At 35.1% G+C, this 19,828-nt stretch overlaps 1 protein-coding gene across 1 annotated transcript; it reads right to left on the bottom strand.

The window, feature by feature from the left end:
* Positions 1–16,059: 16,059 nt before the first annotated feature.
* LOC105787011 (uncharacterized) lies at positions 16,060–19,372 on the bottom strand. Its single transcript, XM_012613477.1, has 4 exons — positions 18,426–19,372; positions 16,962–18,142; positions 16,760–16,835; positions 16,060–16,564 (listed from the first exon to the last, which is right to left on the bottom strand). Exons 1-4 carry the CDS (start codon positions 19,370–19,372, stop codon positions 16,060–16,062), a joined length of 2,709 nt encoding a protein of 902 aa, XP_012468931.1.
* Positions 19,373–19,828: the final 456 nt, after the last annotated feature.

Genomic DNA, 19,828 nt, shown 5'->3' with positions numbered 1-19,828 from the left:
TGTTAGTAAGCATTAAATTATATGTGTTTTAAATGCTTTATTATTATAATTGTGATGATACGACTCTGCGAAAATATTCGACGAAGTTTCGATGACGTAAGGATCCCGGTTGAACCTTAGGAATAGATAGGATACAAATGACATGTCATTAGGGGTTACCGTGTTTTGGGTGCTGGACTCGTACGTCCTACCGGTGGCTGGTCGCGTACTTGTGTGAGCAGCACCGTGTAGCTACGTCTTGACTAATAGCTTGTGTGAGCAAACCGAATGATGGCTCGAGAGTGAGCATTGATATGAGATATGAGATAGTGGTGGTTTTGACCACGTAATGACACTTAGTGTGCGTGTAACACCCCTAACCCGAATTCGTCATCAGAATAGAGTTACGGAGCATGACCAGAGTTTACAAATTAATTATCAGACATTTCATTCCATTTAGCATTCATAGTAGAAACCAATCAAAATCATACAAATTGTCCCTTAAACGAACCCTCGAAGCCCAAATTTATTCATTAGAAACAAATAAGGATTAAGTCGAAAACTTAAAAAAAATTTCATAAATATTTAAAATTTTAAACACTGCAAGGGTCACACGGCCGTGTTGCCTGGCCATGTGACTCACACGGTTTGGAGACACACCCGTGTCTCAGGCCATGTGGGCATTCGAAATATGGACACACGTCATGCCTCGGCCCGTGTTCGTGCCGGTGTGAGTATACTGACTTGGGGCACACAGCCAAGTCACACGCCCATGTGCTAGACTATGTGATCATTCTGTTTTGTGCAAATTTAAGATACAAGGGACACATGGCCGTGTCACCTGGCCATGTGTCACACACAGCTGAGACACAAGCCCGTGTCTCTGCCCATGTAGACGAAAATAGACCATTTTACAAGCCATATTTCTCACCCAATTCTATGTCAATCTACAATCAACAAGCCATAATTAAACATCCAAAACAAGTGGCTAAACTCAACAAATTACATATAGGCCATCAGTAAACAAAATACCTATACATGCCATTATAACCAAAATCAAAACATTTGAAAGTACCAATAGAACCGATGCATAGTGTGATACAACTCCGACAAGCTTCCAACCTAATTGAGCTTCTGATAATCTGAAAAGTAAAGGAAATTAAATACATAAGCAATGAATGCTTAGTAAGCTCGTATAAACTTTAATCATAATACTTCTTTTCAAATATGAAATTTATACATATCAAGAATAATCCAATATTGATACCACAATACTCATGAAGTTATATTTAACAACTCACTAAGCAAATAAATCTACATTATCACTTATAGATATTATTCCTAGCATAGTAGGATTTTAAACAACTTTAACTCTTCCAAAATTTCTTTATTTTCATTTGCATTTCTTTACTTTTCACACTCATTCCATATGCATAACAAACCAGTCATAACTATATCATTCAACCATAGCTACAAGCTAGTGCATTTAAACATAGAACTTTTTTGCATTAATCACATGATAACTCATTTTATAAGAAATTACATAACTTAAACCTTACCATTCTTTCATGAGCACGAGCATATTTTCATTTGAGCACTTACCGTTCCAATGCATCTTGTAATTAAACATATTACCATTCAACCAAAAATTTGGCACTTGCCTAAGCATCAAGAAACAACACTTGTTAGCGTACTTGAACATATTTCATATAATTTCAACATCAATAACCTTATTATCTCAACATGTCACACTTGAATTTATTACTCGTCTCAACTTACATAATTTTCATGTATAAACATATTAAGATATTGATATATATATGATTAAATCGTTTTCAGAAGCTCGAACGCTGAACAGAAGCTCATGAGAGCTAAACAGAAGCCCATAATGGTTGAACGGAAGCTCGTAAGAGCTGAACGGAAACCCATAAGGTTTAAACTGAAGCTCAAAAAAGCTAAACGGAAACCCATTAGGGTTGAACAGAAACTCATTTGAGTTAACAAAAGCTCGTGAGAGCTAAACGGATAGTAAACTCGAATGTTCGCAACAAATGCTAAACCCCGATTTACTTGGGTAATTTTCCGTCAAATAATCCATTGCATTTTTTGTCAATTCATCCTTTGCATTTACCGTCAATTCATCATTTGCCACAGAACGCTTGTACTAAATCCCGCGTTTCACTCGTTTTGAACATTCAATTCAAAATTCATAATTTTAACAATATTTTATTTCATCAATAGATATAAATAAATAATATCATTCATCAATTTATTATACAAACATTAAAGTTTAATCATACGAACTTACCTTAATTAAATTATAATAATTGTAGGAGTTCAGGGACTATTCCACTATTTTTCCTTTTTAACGAGTATCTACGGAATCTTGATCTAAAATATAAAATTACTCATTCATTAGCTTATATTTCAGTTCCAATTTATTTCACAATTTATACCCTTCAAAATTTCAAAATTACACAATTACCTCAACTTTTACAACTTTTACAATTTAGTCCCTTAATTAGGTAATCTATCAAATCAATTAATTTTCTCAAATATTCTAGGCTATCATACAACCCTTAATAAAATAGAAATTTAATACCAAACCCTAATATTTTAACTATTTTCACAATTTAATACTAAAATTAATATTTAAAAAATCACTTTATAATATCATCATACAACAAAATTAAAGCTCTAAACCCACTTGATATTAATAATTTCTTTCAATATATTAATTTAGACAATATAAAAATTCATTTCATGTAATTTGGTTATTTTTGACATTTTATAAAATTACCCTAAAATTTTATTTTTATTTAATTTAGTCCTAAGCCTAAGACATGCAAATTAGCCATTTTAATGTAAACCCATGCTAGCTGAATATTCATATATATTTTCCTCCTCCTTCTCTCCATTCCACATCCTTAATGTATATATATTTGTTACAATCTTTAGCTTTTAGTATATAACATGTTTATATGTTCATATCAAAGTCATCCACTTGAGTCATAGTCACAAAATTATTTATATCTTTATGCTAAAAAATTCTAAATTAAGATAAACTTGATGTTTTGAAACTAGACTCAAATATCTTTCTACCATAAAAATTTCAAAATTTATAATTTAACCAATAAGTACAGTAAAATCTTTAAATTTATCCATGCTCATTGTTTTATAGTTTCGACCTTTCTTACTAAAAATCAATTATCTCTTAGTACAGGGTTTGGATGATATTTCTATTTGTTTATCTTGAAAATATACTCATTAATAACTTAAAATATAAATTTAAACCCTAATTATTTATTTACAATTTTAATGATTTTCCAAAGTCGAACAAGGAACCCGAAATCAATCTGACCTTGTCTCACAACAATCCATATATCTCATAATATGAAATTCTTTTTCTTAAAAAATTTATTCTATATAAAACTATACTCAGTAATATTTAATTTAATACTTTAATTAACCTCTAATTCAATTTCTACAATTTTTGGTGAATTTTTAAATTCAAACTACTGTTGCTGTCCAAAACTGTTTTAGTGCAAAATGTTGATAACCAAGCTTATAACACCTTCCTTTCCTTTCTCTATAATATTTCCCATAACTTCCTCTTATTTCCCTTCACTAACATATCAAGAACATATAACCTTATATAATAAAACTCTACTGTAACATCATTTTCATATTTTTTCAATAATATCAAACTTAAAAATATATTAAAATCTTGATGTTCTTACCTTGTCCTACTGATTTCAATCTTTAACTTCATTTTCTCTCTCCTCCAACTTCCATTTTCTCGAATCCAAGGTGACTTTCTTGTCCTCCACAATCTTGTTATCACTTTTCTCTCTTGGTGATTATGAAAATTTCTTGAAATTCTTATTGAAAATGGTGAATTTTTTGTCAAAGGACCAAATTGTAAAGAAAAGAAAATTTCTTTCTTTCTTTTCTCTTCTCACATTGGTAGCATGAAAAGATGAGGAGAATTCTTCAACTTTCTTTTCTTATATACTAGATAAAATAATAAAATAATAATAATGAAATGTAATTAAAAATCAAATCAAAATATTAATAAACTAATATTTATTTAATTAATCTAAAAGATCACCAACATCATCATTACTCTTCAAAATTATCTCCCTTGCTAAATGACCATTTTGCCCCTTATGATTCTTCAAAATTCCTCTATTGACTCATCACTTATTTTGGTAAAATTATGATTTAACCCCTCATACTTTTCCATTTATTCAATTTGGTCCTAATTCATCCATTTTCCTTAGTTTCTAGATCATTCCACCCTTAATATATTTGCATTATTGGTCCTTCAACTTTTTCATGTTTACACTTTAACCCCTCAAATTTTGAGTATTTTCTCTTGGGCCACAAAATTTTTCTCACTTTTTCAATTTAGTTCTTTCTTTAATTAATATATCATAATATACTTCCCAATGTTGACATAACTTAAAATTTCCCTTTTTGTCATTTTATTTCATTATTTTACTATATCAAGGATAATATCTTACGTTCTTACTGTAGTAATTTTGGGGTATTACAGTGCGAGATACCTGAGTATTCGATAGTATTCCAAATGGTTCAACAGGCATAGTGATGATACAAAGTCAACGAGATTGATACAAACTAGTAGAGGTATTCATGTGAAATACGAGAAGTAATTCATTTTGATATATTCATACATGGCTAACATGATTGTGTATTATGTGTTAGGCTTTAGGCCAAATAGAGTTAATCTATTTTTTAATTTTGCTTATATAAATTATGGATGAATGGTAAGTTGTATTTCTAGTTATACAAACTTACTAAGCTTAATTGCTTACTTATTTATTTTTTCGTATTTTATAGTGCTTCGGAAGCTTGCTCAGTTTGGAAGTTGTCGGAGATTGCGTCACACTATCAAATACTTATTTTGGTACTTTGCACTTTATATTTTGGGTAAATGGCATGTATAGGTGTTTTGGCTAATGTAGTCTATATGTCTTGTTGTGCTTTGGCCATTTAATTTGGTTTGAAAATGGTATATGTTTGGTTATGTAAATATGTATAAATGACCTTATGGTATATGGTGTATAGTTGCTATGTGAATGTCTTATTTGTAAATTGTTATTTTGGGTACCAAATGGTTGAAATTGAGATGTGGTATGCATGTTGAATTTTGGAAGTGTGATTGGTAGGTTTTAAAGTGGTCAATGGATGTGATTATGGATATCATATTGTATGTGTGGATATTACATGTTATAAACTTGATATTGGTTGGTTTTGAATGCTTATTTATGCCATGGTTGTATTGTGCATTGTTGAGCTTAGGTTGGTACCACATTGGGTGAGAAATATGGCTTGGAAAATAGCCTATTTTTGTCCACACTGGGGTGTGTCTCAGCCGTGTGTGACACACGGCCAGGTGACATGGTCGTGTGTCCTTTGATACTTCTTTAGAAATCAAGTCAGTAGCTTCACACAGCCTAGCACACGGGCGTGTGGCTTGGCCTTGTGGCTCAAGTTAGTAAACCCTCCAGTTTTCACACGGCCTAGCACACGAGCGTGTGAGGCCATTTTGAAAGGTACACGGCCTGACACACAGGCATTTAGATTGGCCGTGTGACCCAAGTCAGTGAGTTACACGAGATCGGACACAGGCTGGGACACGGTCGTGTGTCCCTATTTCGAATGCCCACACGGCCTGGCCATACGGGATTGTGTCCCTTGCTCTTTGAAAAAAATTTCAATGTTTTTCTAAAAATTCCTTGACTACTTGGTTTAGTACTGAACCACTTTTAATGTCTATTTGGGGCCTCGAGGGCTCGTATTATGGACTATATGAATGAATTTGAATGGTTTTTAATTTGAATAAGAAATGAATTCGAGATGTATAATTGTTTGACCTATAAGTCTGGTAATGCTTCATAACCCTGTTCCAGTGTCGGATATGGGTTAAGGGTGTTACAGGTCAAACAGTAATGAAAAATTCACCAGGTTCTCTTTACCTTCTCCCGAATTTTTGTGGGAAAATTAGGAGATTTGGGTTAGGTAAGCATTGTCACTTGTCAAAGTTTACAATAAGGGAACAATAAGTTTATATCTAGTGAAATGGGAAGACCTTCTAGATGGTTCTCTTTCTACTTTACATTCCAGTCCTTCTTTCTAACCTAAATGTTCTCTTCTTCTTTGTTAAGATAGAACTTAAACCTCATTTAGTTTATGGGTGATTCAACCTTTTGGTAAGTCTTATAGCCCTGTATGTCATTATTATTGATGAGTAAGGATGTCAAAATGTATAAGAACAGTAGGGTATAAGTGAAAGGCCCTATATGAGGATTCTAATGGAAATTTCATGATCTTATAAGCAGTTGATGTTGTTGGATTTAGAAGGGCAATCGAAACAGAAACTCCAGGTCGAGGTAAAGGCAGGCTTCTGGTGAATCTCTAAATTCATGTTTTGCATGATATATTATGATGATTTCTTGTACAGTCGATATTCATATAGATGTGCATATCTTCTTGAAGAGTTTTTGTATGTATGTATGTATGTATGGTTGTGTGTGTTCTTTGTGAAACAATTGTATGTATGTACCGAAGTGTACAATGTGCTGCATGAAAATGACAATGTGTGGTAAGCATGTATAGGAAATTTTGTGTTGGGAAGTATGATTCTATTAAGGGTGTGAGTGATGTTTATTTAAATGTGTCCAATATGTTATTAGAGTGATGCATGCCAAATTTTGGTTAGGGACAAGGGAGTTCGGGCGGAGTTTGGAAAAATACGAGATATGATAATGGACCCCGCGGTGGTGCTTTATGATGTCCTCCGGGATAGTAAACCTAAGATAAGGCCAGCATGGTAGATATGTGTAAAGACCGTGGCCATGGCGCCTTCTAGGAATGGAGGAAGTTGCATTTGCCTACTAAGGTTTCTACGTGTCCCGGGGGTGATGATAGGCAAACTTTAGGCGATGCTAAGTTTAGGCAAATTCATATCGTCAATCATGGCAGTTTATGTGGTGTCGATATGGCAAACCAAACCAAGCCTTTGTGGCGAGTCACTTGGGAAGCTTTTATGGCTTGTCACCTGTAAAGCCTTTGTGGTAATTTATTTGGGAAGCCTTTGAGGCAGGTTACTTGTGTAACAACCCGTTTTTCAGTGGTGTCAGAAACAGTGGTTTTGGGACCACCAAATTCGACAATTAAGTTCTTAAATATTATTTATGAATATTTACAAATCAATTATGGTTTTTAAAAGGTTTTTGATATGGTAATTTATGCTATTTGAATGATTAATTAAATTCAAGTGGTAAGACCCTAAAGTCAAGTGGTTTTAAAAAATGAGGTATCGGGATCTCATTTCTATAAATTGAGTCATAAATATTTTTATAAATATTTACTGAGTGTCATTAAGGTGGTATTAAAGTTTCGTTAAGAAATTTTTACGTTTCGATACTTAATTAAGCAAAAGGACTAAATCAAAAAAATTGTAAATTTTAATGGCTATTAGAAATTTGTGCTAAATGATTATTAAAACATGAAGTAAGGGTTTTTAAATGGTAATTATACCATTGTATATGGTGGGTCAGATGATAGGTAAATGATATACATTTTTTCTTATTAAATTATATGTTATTATAATAATAAAGTGAATAAAGTTTAATATAATAAAATTTTCATCTTCCAAAAACTAGTTCCCACCGAAATTGAAAGAAGAAAAACTCCATGGAAGGGTTCAAGCTTCGCCCTTGTTTTGGATGATGCATTTAAGTTCCATTTTAGCCCCGTTTCTAATAGTTTTTATGTTTTTGAGATCGTTGCAACTAAGTCCAGCTAACCTGTACCTTCGATTTTGAAACTATTAAAGACTTTAAATGTTTTCATTGATGAATCTAGCGATTTTTTTATGTTAAATGATGAATTTAAAATATTAGTTGTTATTTAAAAATATTTTGTTAAGTGATTTTGATGAATTTATCGATTAGGGACTAAATTGTTGAAACAGTAATTATTACAAATGTGGGTTGTTTTGGGTTCCATGAATATTTGGCTGATATGAATTGCAATAAAAATGGTTAATTTGCATGTTTTGCGCTCAAGGACTAAATTGAATAAAAGTAAAAGTTAGGGGTAATTTTGTAAAAATGTAAAAATGACTACATTTCATAAAATAATTTGTTTTACTATCTAAATTAATAAATTGAATGAAATTATTAATTTAGATCAAGATCGAGTGGAAAATCGAGGAGAATGAAAAATTACCAAAATGCCCCTATATTTTGACATTTCTGCAATTTAGCCAGGTAAGTTCGTATGGTTTAGAATTTAATATAAATATGAATTGTTGAATAGATTAACATGGAACAACATATATATATATATATTTAATTGTTGATAATGAATGGCAATTTGAGATATGTTATTGAATTTGATGCTCAGTTTGGATTGAACGTGAGATAGAGTACAATCATGATTTGGTGTGTTACAGGGGTTTGGAATGGAGATGATATTGGAGAGAGATATTTGCATATTACCCGAGTAAATCAAGGTTCAGTATTTGTTGCCAACTCTCGTGTTATACTCTCTGCCTGGTGTGTTTCGATTGGATTAGCTCTTATGAGCTTCTGTCTGGTGTGTTTCGGTTGGATTAGCTCCTATGAGCTTTTTTCTGGTGTGTTTTGGTCGGACTAGCTCTTATGAGCATCTGGTGTGTTTTGGTTGATCTGATGATGTACTCTTATCTGTAAGTCATTCTTCTAATTAAAATTTCGGTAAGGTAATTTGTTTAATGAATTTGATGAATTTGCTATTCATTTGAGTATTCAAATGATTTATATCATGAAAACCATGAAAAAAGAATGAAAAGAAAATGTTAAATAAAGGTATGTCCATGTTCATGAAATTGATGATTTTAAGTAAGATTATTCATGTTTAATGACTTATCTTATGTTAATTCAAGTGAATTATGAATTGATGCACTAACACGTGTTGTTGATGATGCTTAGGCTTGTGCCAAGCTATTGGTTGGATTGTATTATGTTTACTTTTAAAGTTATGCATTGAAATAGTAAGTGTCCAAATGGAAATATGCTTATGTTCATGAAAGGGTGGTATGAATCAAAGTATGTATTTTTCTAATAAAATGGTTTATCATGTGGGTGATGTTTATGCTTATGTCTTGTATTATGCAAATGAAATAGGTAAGAAAAGGTAACGAAATGGTAAGTTCAGAGTTGAGATGTAAAATGATGAAAAAGGGATTCATGAGTTGAATGATGTATTTACATGTGAGAAACTTACGTATGCTATGGATGAATTTACTTAGTTCATGAGCAAATATATAGTAATTAGTGAATTGATGTTGTTAATTAAGTTTATGCTAGGTAAATTAAATGGAAAGTAAGTAAATGGAATGGTAAGAAAGTAAATGGAGTGGTTCATAATATTATGAAAAGGTTAATGATTGAGTAATATGTTTTACAAATCCTATTATGTTAGGAATGAAAAATATATGTGATATTGGTGAACTTACTTATTTATGAGTTGATGGTTATAAAGTTTGATAAAACTTTGTGGAATTGGTTTAGGTTTATAATTACCCTATAAAGTTCATTATTAAAATGGAATGTTATGTTTAAAGTTTATACGAGCTTACTAAGCATTCATTGCTTATAGGGTTACCTTTCTCTTACTTTACAGATTATCGAAAGCTCGACCGGATTGGAAGCTAGTTGGAGATCTATCACACTATCCATTGATTTTATAGGTAGATTTTGATGCTTTGGTCGTGGTTATAATGGCATGTATAGGTGGATGATATTGGCATGTAATGTTGCTTTGAATTTGTGAAACCTGTAGAAACCACTTTTTTGAAAACAAAAAAGCTAGTTGTTGTTGACTTAAAAATGAAAATTGGAGTCGCCACCGATCTTTTAAAGAGGCGTGATCAGATCACCTTGAAAACGATTTTAGGTCTACGAATTTTGAGAAAATAGGTTCGGTAGTCGGTTATGCACGAGGAAGGGTTAGCACCCTCGTAACGCCCAAAATTGGTACTGAATTGATTGTTTAATGTACCGAATTGATTGTTTAATGTCTTAGTGTCGAGAATTTGAAAAGATTTTAAAATATGATCCTTCCTTTTTATTAATGTTAATTTTATAAAAGATGATTGGATAAATCGAGAAGAATGCTAAAGACCTTCTCGTCTCAGAGTGATAAAATGTCACACCCAATACATTAGGACACGACATTTTTAGTCCTCGAGAATAAGCTAGTCTATTGATTTTCAGAACTCTTGCGGTGAAATTAAAAAGGGATATTCAATTGGTTTAAGTCAGATGAAAAATTGAAACCCAATACGTTAGGGCACAATTTCTCAAAATTCCTAGCATTGAATATAGCCCTTGTTACTTTTTTTTTAAATCTTCATTTCGAGAAGACGACATGTCACATCCAATACATTAGGACACGACGTATCGAATTCCCGAAAATGAGTTTTTGGTTTATGTGTTTTGATTAAAGAAAATTTTCGATTATTTAGATTCAATGAGGAAAGTTGGAACCCAATACATTACGGCTCCATTCTCTCGAGGATTCCAAATTTCGAGGGTTGCGTTATTTTGAAAGTCTTGGATGAATTGGTTTTGATACTTAAATGATATTAAACGTAATTCTTTTGAATGAAATAAAAAAGATTGAATAATGATGTACAATGCGAGATGATGATTCATAAACTAAAACGTATACTAATGAATGTCAAACAATCAATAAATATAAATGAACAATACAATATAACAATGGTAAGAATCTCATATTATATGTTGGTAGATATTAATACTAAAAGCTAAAGAATTAAAAGGAATATCAAATAAATTAATATAAACAATCTTTGAAATAAACTAAAAATGAATAGCATACAAAGGCGGAAATTGAAAATTTCTAATAAATCACATGCACAAAATTTTATCACAAACAATGTATATATACATACAATTTGAAATAGATTTAAAGGAAGATAAAAAGAAATGCTATGTGAAATTATAATATTAAAATGAATTCTGAAGTAAATAAAAATATATGTGTAATATACCAAATAATATACATACATTAATCTAAATAAATAACGTATATGAAATGAAAAGTTTAATGATAATACGAATGATACTAGAATTAATAAATAATAATGATATTATTACTAAATTAATTGATAAAAATACAAAAGGGATTAAATTAAATTAAAAACAGAATTAAAAGAACCAAATGAAAATAAAATAAAGTAAAGGGGCCGAATGTAATGCACGGATTACTTGGGGGACCAAGCGGGAAATAATCCCCGCCCCTCCAAAACGCAGCATCTAATCTGGGCCCAGATGAAATCAATGACAAACTGTATTGCTCAAAATTAAAGAAATTCAAAAGACCGAATTTGAAATAGATGTAAAGGAAGATAAAAAGAAATACTATGTGAAATTATAATATTAAAATGAATTTCGAAGTAAATAAAAATATATGTGTAATATACCAAATAATATACATACATTAATCTAAATAAGTAACGTATATGAAATGACAAGTTTAATGATAATACGAATGATACTAGAATTAATAAATAATAATGATATTATTACTAAATTAATTGATAAAAAATACAAAAGGGATTAAATTAAATGAAAAACAGAATTAAAAGAACCAAATGAAAATAAAATAAAGTAAATGGGCCGAATGTAATGCGCGGATTACTTGGGGGACCAAGCGGGAAATAATCCCCGCCCCTCCAAAACGCAGCATCTAATCTGGGCCCAGATGAAATCAATGACAAATTGTATTGCTCAAAATTAAAGAAATTCAAAAGACCGAATTGAAATACAACACAAAATGAGAAGGACTCGGCACGCAATTACCCCTCCCCACACCAAACACGCGGATCTTGCCGCAGTTGGACCGGGTCATCGGGTATAGCTCTATACGGCACCGTTTTGGTGCCATTGAAGCAAGGCCCAAACGGTGCCGTTTCAATAGTATAAATGCCACAAAAAAACCCCTAAATCATTAGTCCCCTAGCCACTTTAAACAAATCTAAAAGCTAAATCTTTCCCCTCTATCGCCTCTGAAATACGAAACCCCCTCCGGCTCTAATTTGAACGGAGTGAACAGGGCTTCGTCCTCTTCTTTTCTTTTTATTTTGAATATATCAAAAAAGAAACAAGAATAGAACGATAGAAAGAGGGGGAAAAAAACTTTGAAAAAAAAGGGAATCATCTTCAAAAACTTAGTCTTTTTACTTTTTCGATTTTTTTTCTATTGATATTCCCTTGCTATTTTTTGTATTCAATGTCTCTCTCCAAAAAAAATACATAAGCTTTCTCTCAGATTTTAAAGCCGAAACTGCAAAAAAGAAAAAAAATAAAAATAAAAATACAAAAATCTCTCTCTGTGCTGTGTCGTTTGCTTGTGTTTGTTGCAGGTACCAGTGTACGAAGGCCAGCTGGGCGTACGTGGCATGGACAGAGGTGGCCGTACGGAGGCATGCGTGGTTGGGGCAGCAGCGGCCGCTGAAGCAGACTAGGGTTTCAGCGTTTGGGAATGTTTTGAGCTAGGTTGAGCTGGATTAGTGTTTGGGCTAGGCTAGTGTTTGGGTAGTTTAGGTTAAAACAGGTTGGGCCACATTGGGCCCATGTATTTGGACTGTGATTTGTTTTTTATTTGTTTTGATTTTATTTTTATTACGGGCCGGGCAAATATTGGGCCTTACAGCTGCCTCTCTTTGCTCATTGTCGTGTAACGAGAATGAAGCAAAGACTAAAAAAAGGACAATTTTGCCCAGTCGTGCTAAACATTGGTGCTCTCTTCTTTAAGTAGCTTCATTCCACCCTACTGCATCTTCAGAGATATAGGACTTGATTCTTCAATTCACTCTACTGCAACGTCAGGAAGATAGGATCTGTGGTTTTAATCCACTCCACTGCTGCTTAGGGAAGATAGGATTAGAGTCTTCGATCTACTTCGCTGCCAGTACAGGAAGACAAGATCTGTTATTTTCAACCTACTCCACTGCTGCTCACGAAGACAAGGCTGAGGTCTTCGCTCTTCTCCACTACTGCTTAGGGAGATAAGATCTGTAATTTTTGACCTATTCTACTGCTGTCCAGGGAGATAGGATCTACAGTCTTCCATCTATTCCACTGCTAGTCAGGGAGTTAGGACTTACAATCTTTCGCCTATTCCACTGCTGTTCAGGGAGCTAGGTTTTACAATCTTTCGCCTATTCCACTGCTGGTCAGGGAGCTAGGATTTACAATCTTCCACCTATTTCACTGCTGGTCAGGGAGCTAGGATTTACAATCTTCCACCTATTCCACTACTGGTCAGGGAGATAGGGCTTACAATCTTCAACCTATTCCACTGCTGGTCAGGGAGATAGGACTTACAATCTTCAACCTATTCCACAGCTGGTCAGGGAGATAGGACATTGTGATTTCACCGATCTGTTCTCTGGGGAACATGACCTGTATAATGAACCTAAATATGCCTAAGATTAGGATGGCATGATCAAAATGAATCAAATGCTCCTAACTAGGTATGTATGGATGATGTTTATATGAATGCAAAATGTTTTTTTCTTTGAGAGTGACCCTTCTTTATCACTTAGGTCACCATTACTCCAATTTTGAGGCTCTATCACTGACGTGCTACAACATCTTCTTGCTCAGCTGGCTTGTCTGAAGAAACACTTAGTCAGATTGCCCCCACTATAAACCTCCAAGTATAATCCCCTGGGACGTAAAATTTGTACCATCACTCTCTCACTGTAATTCAAGAGTAGAAAGTCTGGCTTTTTCAATCCTTTCCTATCTCAATTCAAGGACAGAGAAGGTGAAACTCTTTATGCACAAATAAAGGCTTCTCCTCTCTAAGGAAACCCCTTTTTTTGCCTGGTGATTCTTGCTTGCTTGCTCATCGAAGTCTTATCACCGACACGACATCTTGTCACTTTGTTCAATCAATGCTTGGTCAACAAGATCTAAAGGGATAGTCTTAATTTAGACTTTTCCTTCTTAGATATTTCAACCTTTAAACCTGGTGCGTTCTAAACAATAGTCCTGTTTTAGGTTTCCTTTTTTTTTAGAAACTTCTGGAGTAACATACGGAGCTTCCCTTGTGAAATTTTATTAGTCCATTAATCATTATTCTAATGCAACATGCTTGCAAAAAGAATATAAAGATGGGTAAAGTGGTATTGATTTGAGAACACAGCTTGAAATGAATAAACTATCAAAAATAGTAACAAATGAATTTATTGGAAATGAAGTGTTCCAAGAACAACAAATTCAAAATAAATAGTATGAAGACTAGGTGTCTCAAATATCGCAGTTTGAACTTCTCTGCACAAACTTTCTGAAGACCGTTCTGAGGTTGACATGTGTCTAGGAGATCTACAGTACTCTAACCCCTTTCTGTTGGTTCAGGTATAGCAAGATCATCACATGCCTTAATTCGGTCAAAATTCAAGTTGCTCGGATCACCTTGTGCCCCATTCGGATCCAAAATTTGAGCCGCCCTTTTCGGGTTTTCAACTCAAATCCCCTTTGGTCTCAAGGCACCTTTTGCGGGTTTTCACCTTGGCCTCTCCATTTTTCTTTTTCATTTTTCATCTTTTTTTTTTGAACTCAAAGCGCCCCTTGCGGGTTTTCACCTTGGTCTTTTCTCCTTTTTATGCGAAGTATTTCTTGACTGAGTCTGAGTTTACTGGATTGGTCAGACTTTTACCATCCATCTCGCTCAAAATCAAAGCTCCTCCTAAAAAGGCCTTCTTTACGACATAAGGGTCTTCCCAAATTGGCATCCATTTTCCCCTAAAGTCTTTTTGAAGAGGAAGAATCTTTTTCAACACCAGGTCCCCCTCATGAAATTCTCTGGGACGAACATTTTTGTTATAGGCTCGCATTATTCGCTTCTAGTACATCTGTCCATGGTGAATGGCTTTTAGCCTTTTTCCTTCTATTAGTTTCAATTGATCGTATCGAGATTGGATCCATTCAGCCTCATCTAACTTTAGTTCAGCTAGAACTCGAAGAGAGGGGATCTCAACTTCAATGGGTAATGCTGCCTCCATCCCGTAAACTAGAGAGAAAGGCGTTGCTCCAGTAGACGTCCTAATAGATGTTCGATAGGTAAGAAGAACGAATGGTAACTTTTCATGCTAGTCTTTGTAAGTCTCTGTCATTTTCCCTACAATCTTTTTGATATTTTTATTAGCTGCCTCCACTGCACCATTCATTTTCGGGCGATACGGTGACGAGTTGTGGTGTCTAATCCTGAATTGACTGCAGACTTCCACTATTGTGCTATTGTTCAAGTTCAGTGCATTGTCAGATATGATTCTTTCAGGCATTCCATATCTACATATGATCTCTTTTTTCAAGAACTTACTGACTGCTGATTTTGTGACATTAGCATATGAAGTAGCTTCTACCTATTTAGTGAAATAGTCAATAACCACGAAGATGAAACGATGCCCGTTAGAAGCTTTTGGCGATATGGGCCTGATAATATCCATTCCCCACATGGAGAAAGGCCATGGAGAAGCCATAACGTGAAGATGTGACGGAGGTGGGTGTATTTTGTCCGCATAGATTTGGTATTTATGGCACTTCTTGGCATAATCAATGCAATCTCCTTCTATGGTGGACCAGTAATAGCTGAATCTCATAATCTATCTAGCCATTGTAAATCCATTAGCATGTGTTCCACAAATGCCCTCGTGGACTTCTTCTAGGATTTTCTTGGCTTCCACATTATCCACACATCTCAGTAGTACTTGATCCTTCCCTCTTTGGTATAAAATCTCTCCATCTAGGACATAGTCTATGGCTAATCTTCTTAATGCCCTCCTATCATTCTCTGTTGCCTGCTCAGGGTACTCGCGATTCTTCACGTATTATAATATGTCTTGGTACCAAGGATGACTAACCTTTTTCTCTTCCTCGATATTATAGCAATGAGCCGGGGTCTCATAAATGCTCATCCGAATAGGTTTCATATCTTTTAGCTTGTTCACTTTGATCATAGAAGCTAAAGTGGCTAATGCATCAGCATTTGGTTCTCATCTCGTGGGAGGTAGTGGAAAGTAATGTCATCAAACTCTTCCGTCAATTCGAGGACCAACTTTCGATACCTGACTAATTTGAGGTCTATCGTCTCCCATTCACCATTGAGTTGGTATATTACCAACGCAAAGTCCCCATATACCTCTAACGTCTTAATTTTACGTTCTATAGCTCCACGGATGCCCATGATGCATGCTTCATATTCGGCCATATTATTTGTGCAATCAAAATCCAATTTACTAGTGAAAGGATAGTGGTCTCCGATTGGGGATATCGGGACTGCCCCAATCCCATTTCCTACGGCATTTGAAGCTCTATCGAAATTTAGTTTCCAAGGATGATTTTCTTGAGAACCTTGTTCAACAGTTGCCACGCACATCAAGTCTTCATTTGGGAGATGAAAATCCAGAGGTTCATAGTCTTCTAAAGCTCGACTAGCTAAAAAGTCTGCTATTGCACTCCCTTTAACAGCCTTCTGACTTATATAGACTATATCGAACTCGGAGAGTAAAATCTACCATCTAGCCATCCTCTCATTCAATGCAGTTGACTCCATCATATATTTTAAGGGGTCTAATCTTGAAATTAGCCAAGTTGTATGGTAGAGCATGTATTGTCTCAATCTTCGCGTCGTCCAGATCAAGGCACAACATAATTTTTCAATAGGCGGATACCTCATTTCGCAGTCAGTGAATTTCTTACTAAGATAGTATATCGCCTTCTCTTTCCTCCCCGTCTCATCATGTTGGCCTAACACGCATCCCATGGACTTATCAAACACCGTTAAATATAGGATCAGTGGTTTATTCGGGTTAGGTGTTGACAATACTGGGGTACTGGTAAGGTACTGCTTTACTCTGTCAAAAGCTTACTGACATTCTTCATCCCATACACCTGGGTTATGCTTCTTTACGAGACGAAATATGGGATCGCATTTCTCAGTTAGTTGTGAAATGAACCGAGCAATATAATTTAGTCTTCCTAGAAAACCTCGACCCTTCTTTTGAGTATGCGACAGACGCAATTCTGGTATTGCTTTGACTTTGTCTGGGTCAATCTCAATCCCTTTTTCACTGACTACAAACCTTAGAAGCTTTCCGGACCTAGTCCCAAAGGTACACTTGGCTGGGTTAAGCTTGAGCTGGAACTTTCTTAACCTTAGAAATAGCTTTCTCAGGACTTGCACATGTTCCTTCTCTGCCTGAGATTTTACAATCATGTCGTTGACATAGACCTCTACTTCTTTATGCATCATATCATGGAAAAGGGTCACTATGGCTCTCTGGTAGGTAGCTCCGGCATTTTTCAAACCAAACAGCATCACCTTATAACAGAAGGTTCCCCATAGGGCTATGAATGTGGTCTTCGTCATATCTTCAGGATGCATCTTAATTTGGTTATATCTCGAGAAACCGTCCATAAAAGAAAATAATGAGTATCTTGCCGTGTTGTCCACCAATGTGTCGACGTGAGGCAAGGGAAAATTATCTTCTGGGCTGGCCTTATTTAAATCCCTGTAGTCTACACACATTCGTACCTTCCCATCTTTCTTAGGGACAGGTACGATGTTGGCCACCCATTTTGAGTACTTGACTACTTGTAGGAATCCAGCATCGAACTGTTTTTGCACCTCTTCCTTTATCTTTAGTACAACATCAGGCCTCATTCTCCTGAGCTTGTGCTGCACTGGCTTGCAATCATCTTTTATAGGGAGACGTTGTACTACAATGTCAGTATTCAGACCAGGCATATCTTGGTATGACCATACGAAGACATCCTTGAACTCCTGAAGTAACTCGATGAAGTCTTGCTTTGTTTCTTCGGTTATGCATGTTCCCATCTTTACTATTTTTCCTTCCTCGAAGGTCACAATCTCCACCACTTCCTTATAAGGTAGGATCTGTTTCTCCTCATGCTCTATCATCCTCAACAGGTCTGGAGATAAGTTACTATCTATGTCGTCTCCAAAGTCTTGAGATCCATCTAAACACATGTCTCGTTCAAAAGGGTTTTCTAGGTCCATCGCAGAGCCACTCATGTCATTAATATCCGAAGACCTGTTACAGGTACCAAGGAGTATACAAAGAATGTGAAAATTTTAAGTATATTTATTCGTATGGTATGATTATAAAATTGATGAAAGAATGATTTGGAAGAATATGAAAGAATCTGCAGTAATTACTCATATAAAAGAATGAAAGAATCTTAAAGGAAATATCTGTTTCAAATAACTGCAAAGATGAATTTCATTAAGATAATGATGTTCGAACATAAGCCTATTTCACAAAGGAATTCTCATTGTTTCTAGGCTAAAAACAACAAGTGTGTTCTGAATATTACTCTGAAAAGGCTCTAAAAACTTCGGGTATCTCTTCTGCAGTCCAATTATTCAAAACACTCCCAGGTTCATAGGGACAGATATCCAATAAGGTCCCTTCTTCATTTGTGTCCTCATGAATGGCGTCGATGTGAACATTTTCCAGCATCTCATTAATGCTTTCTTTTACCGGTATCCTTCTCTGAGGATGAATAATCCCTCCCGATACAAAAGTCTCGAATATGTGGGGAAAGGTCATAGGCCCCCACTTGACTTCTTTTCCGCTCAAACGTGCCATTCTTCTCTCCTGCCTCTTTTCTATTTCCTTCTTCTTTTGTTTCATATTTGTTCTGTAGCCAAGGCCAAAGCGATCAAACTTGTCCTTCAATACTGGCGCCTCAACTCTTCCTTGCAGATGCCTTCTCAAACCTCTTCCTGGCAAGGCTCTCATTCCTACCATCAACTGCAAACCCATCTTCGTGGTATTGGATATTCTTGGTACCGAGATTTTATCTCCCTTGATAATAAACATTGCGTTCATGAATTCTAAAGACTGGAAAGAACATCCTAGTGCCTCATCATCGGTCTCCACATATGGTGCATTGTTAGTTACTGTCGCGATGATATCTTCTTCAGCACTTATCGTCACCAATGGACCTTCTGACACTAATTTCAACTTCTGATGAAGTGATGACAGCACAGCCCCTACCGAGTGTATCCAAGGTCTTCCCAACAAACAGTTGTAGGAAGGTTTGATATCCATTACCAGGAAGTCTACCTCGTAAGTGGTTGGGCCAATTATCAACAGAATCTCAATTCTTCCCATAACCCTTCTTTCAGTTCCATCAAATGCCCTCACTATATTCTGACATGTCTTCATATGTGAGCTATCCACAGGTAGTCTATCTAGGGTGGGCAGGGGCAATACATTCAATGCAGACCCATTATCAATCAAAACTCTCGACAACATGTACCCTTTACAACGGGTGGTAATGTGCAAAACTTTAGTTGAGCCCTTACCTCCAGAAGGTATTTCATCATCATTGAAGAAGATAAAATTGTCAGCACTTATATTGTTGACCAACCGATCCAACTTATTGATAGAAATGTCATTAGCTACATACGTCTCATTCAATACTTACATCAACGCACTTCGATGTGCCTCAGAACTCAAGAGCAAAGCTAACACCGATATACGCACTGGTTGTTTATGCAGTTGTTCCACAACACTGTACTCACTGTGTTTCAGAAATTTTAAGAATTCCTTAACTTCTTCTTCTTTTATTGGCTTATTGATCAACGGTTCAGGCACGATTACTTTTTCTCTCTTTTACTTTTCTGTCGAAGCTCCTTCTTTTGTCGGTTCTACTCGGGGGTTTATCAAGTAGTAGCGCTTCCCACTACGCGTGTGAAAGCCTATACCTTG

Source organism: Gossypium raimondii, chromosome 1 (genome assembly GCF_025698545.1).
Source record: "Gossypium raimondii isolate GPD5lz chromosome 1, ASM2569854v1, whole genome shotgun sequence".
Lineage (NCBI taxonomy): Eukaryota > Viridiplantae > Streptophyta > Magnoliopsida > Malvales > Malvaceae > Gossypium > Gossypium raimondii.
This window is presented reverse-complemented; position numbering and strand designations above follow the sequence as displayed.

Excerpts from the sequence above, each read along its gene's own strand:
- LOC105787011 (XM_012613477.1), bottom strand. The coding sequence starts at position 19,372 with ATGTTGTCGAGAGTTTTGATTGATAATGGGTCTGCATTGAATGTATTG. Across the intron at positions 18,143-18,425 it reads GTTTTTAGAGCCTTTTCAGA|GTCTTCGGATATTAATGACA; the intron begins GTAATATTCAGA and ends TACCTGTAACAG. Across the intron at positions 16,565-16,759 it reads TTCACTGACTGCGAAATGAG|TCAGAAGGCTGTTAAAGGGA; the intron begins GTATCCGCCTAT and ends AGTCTATATAAG.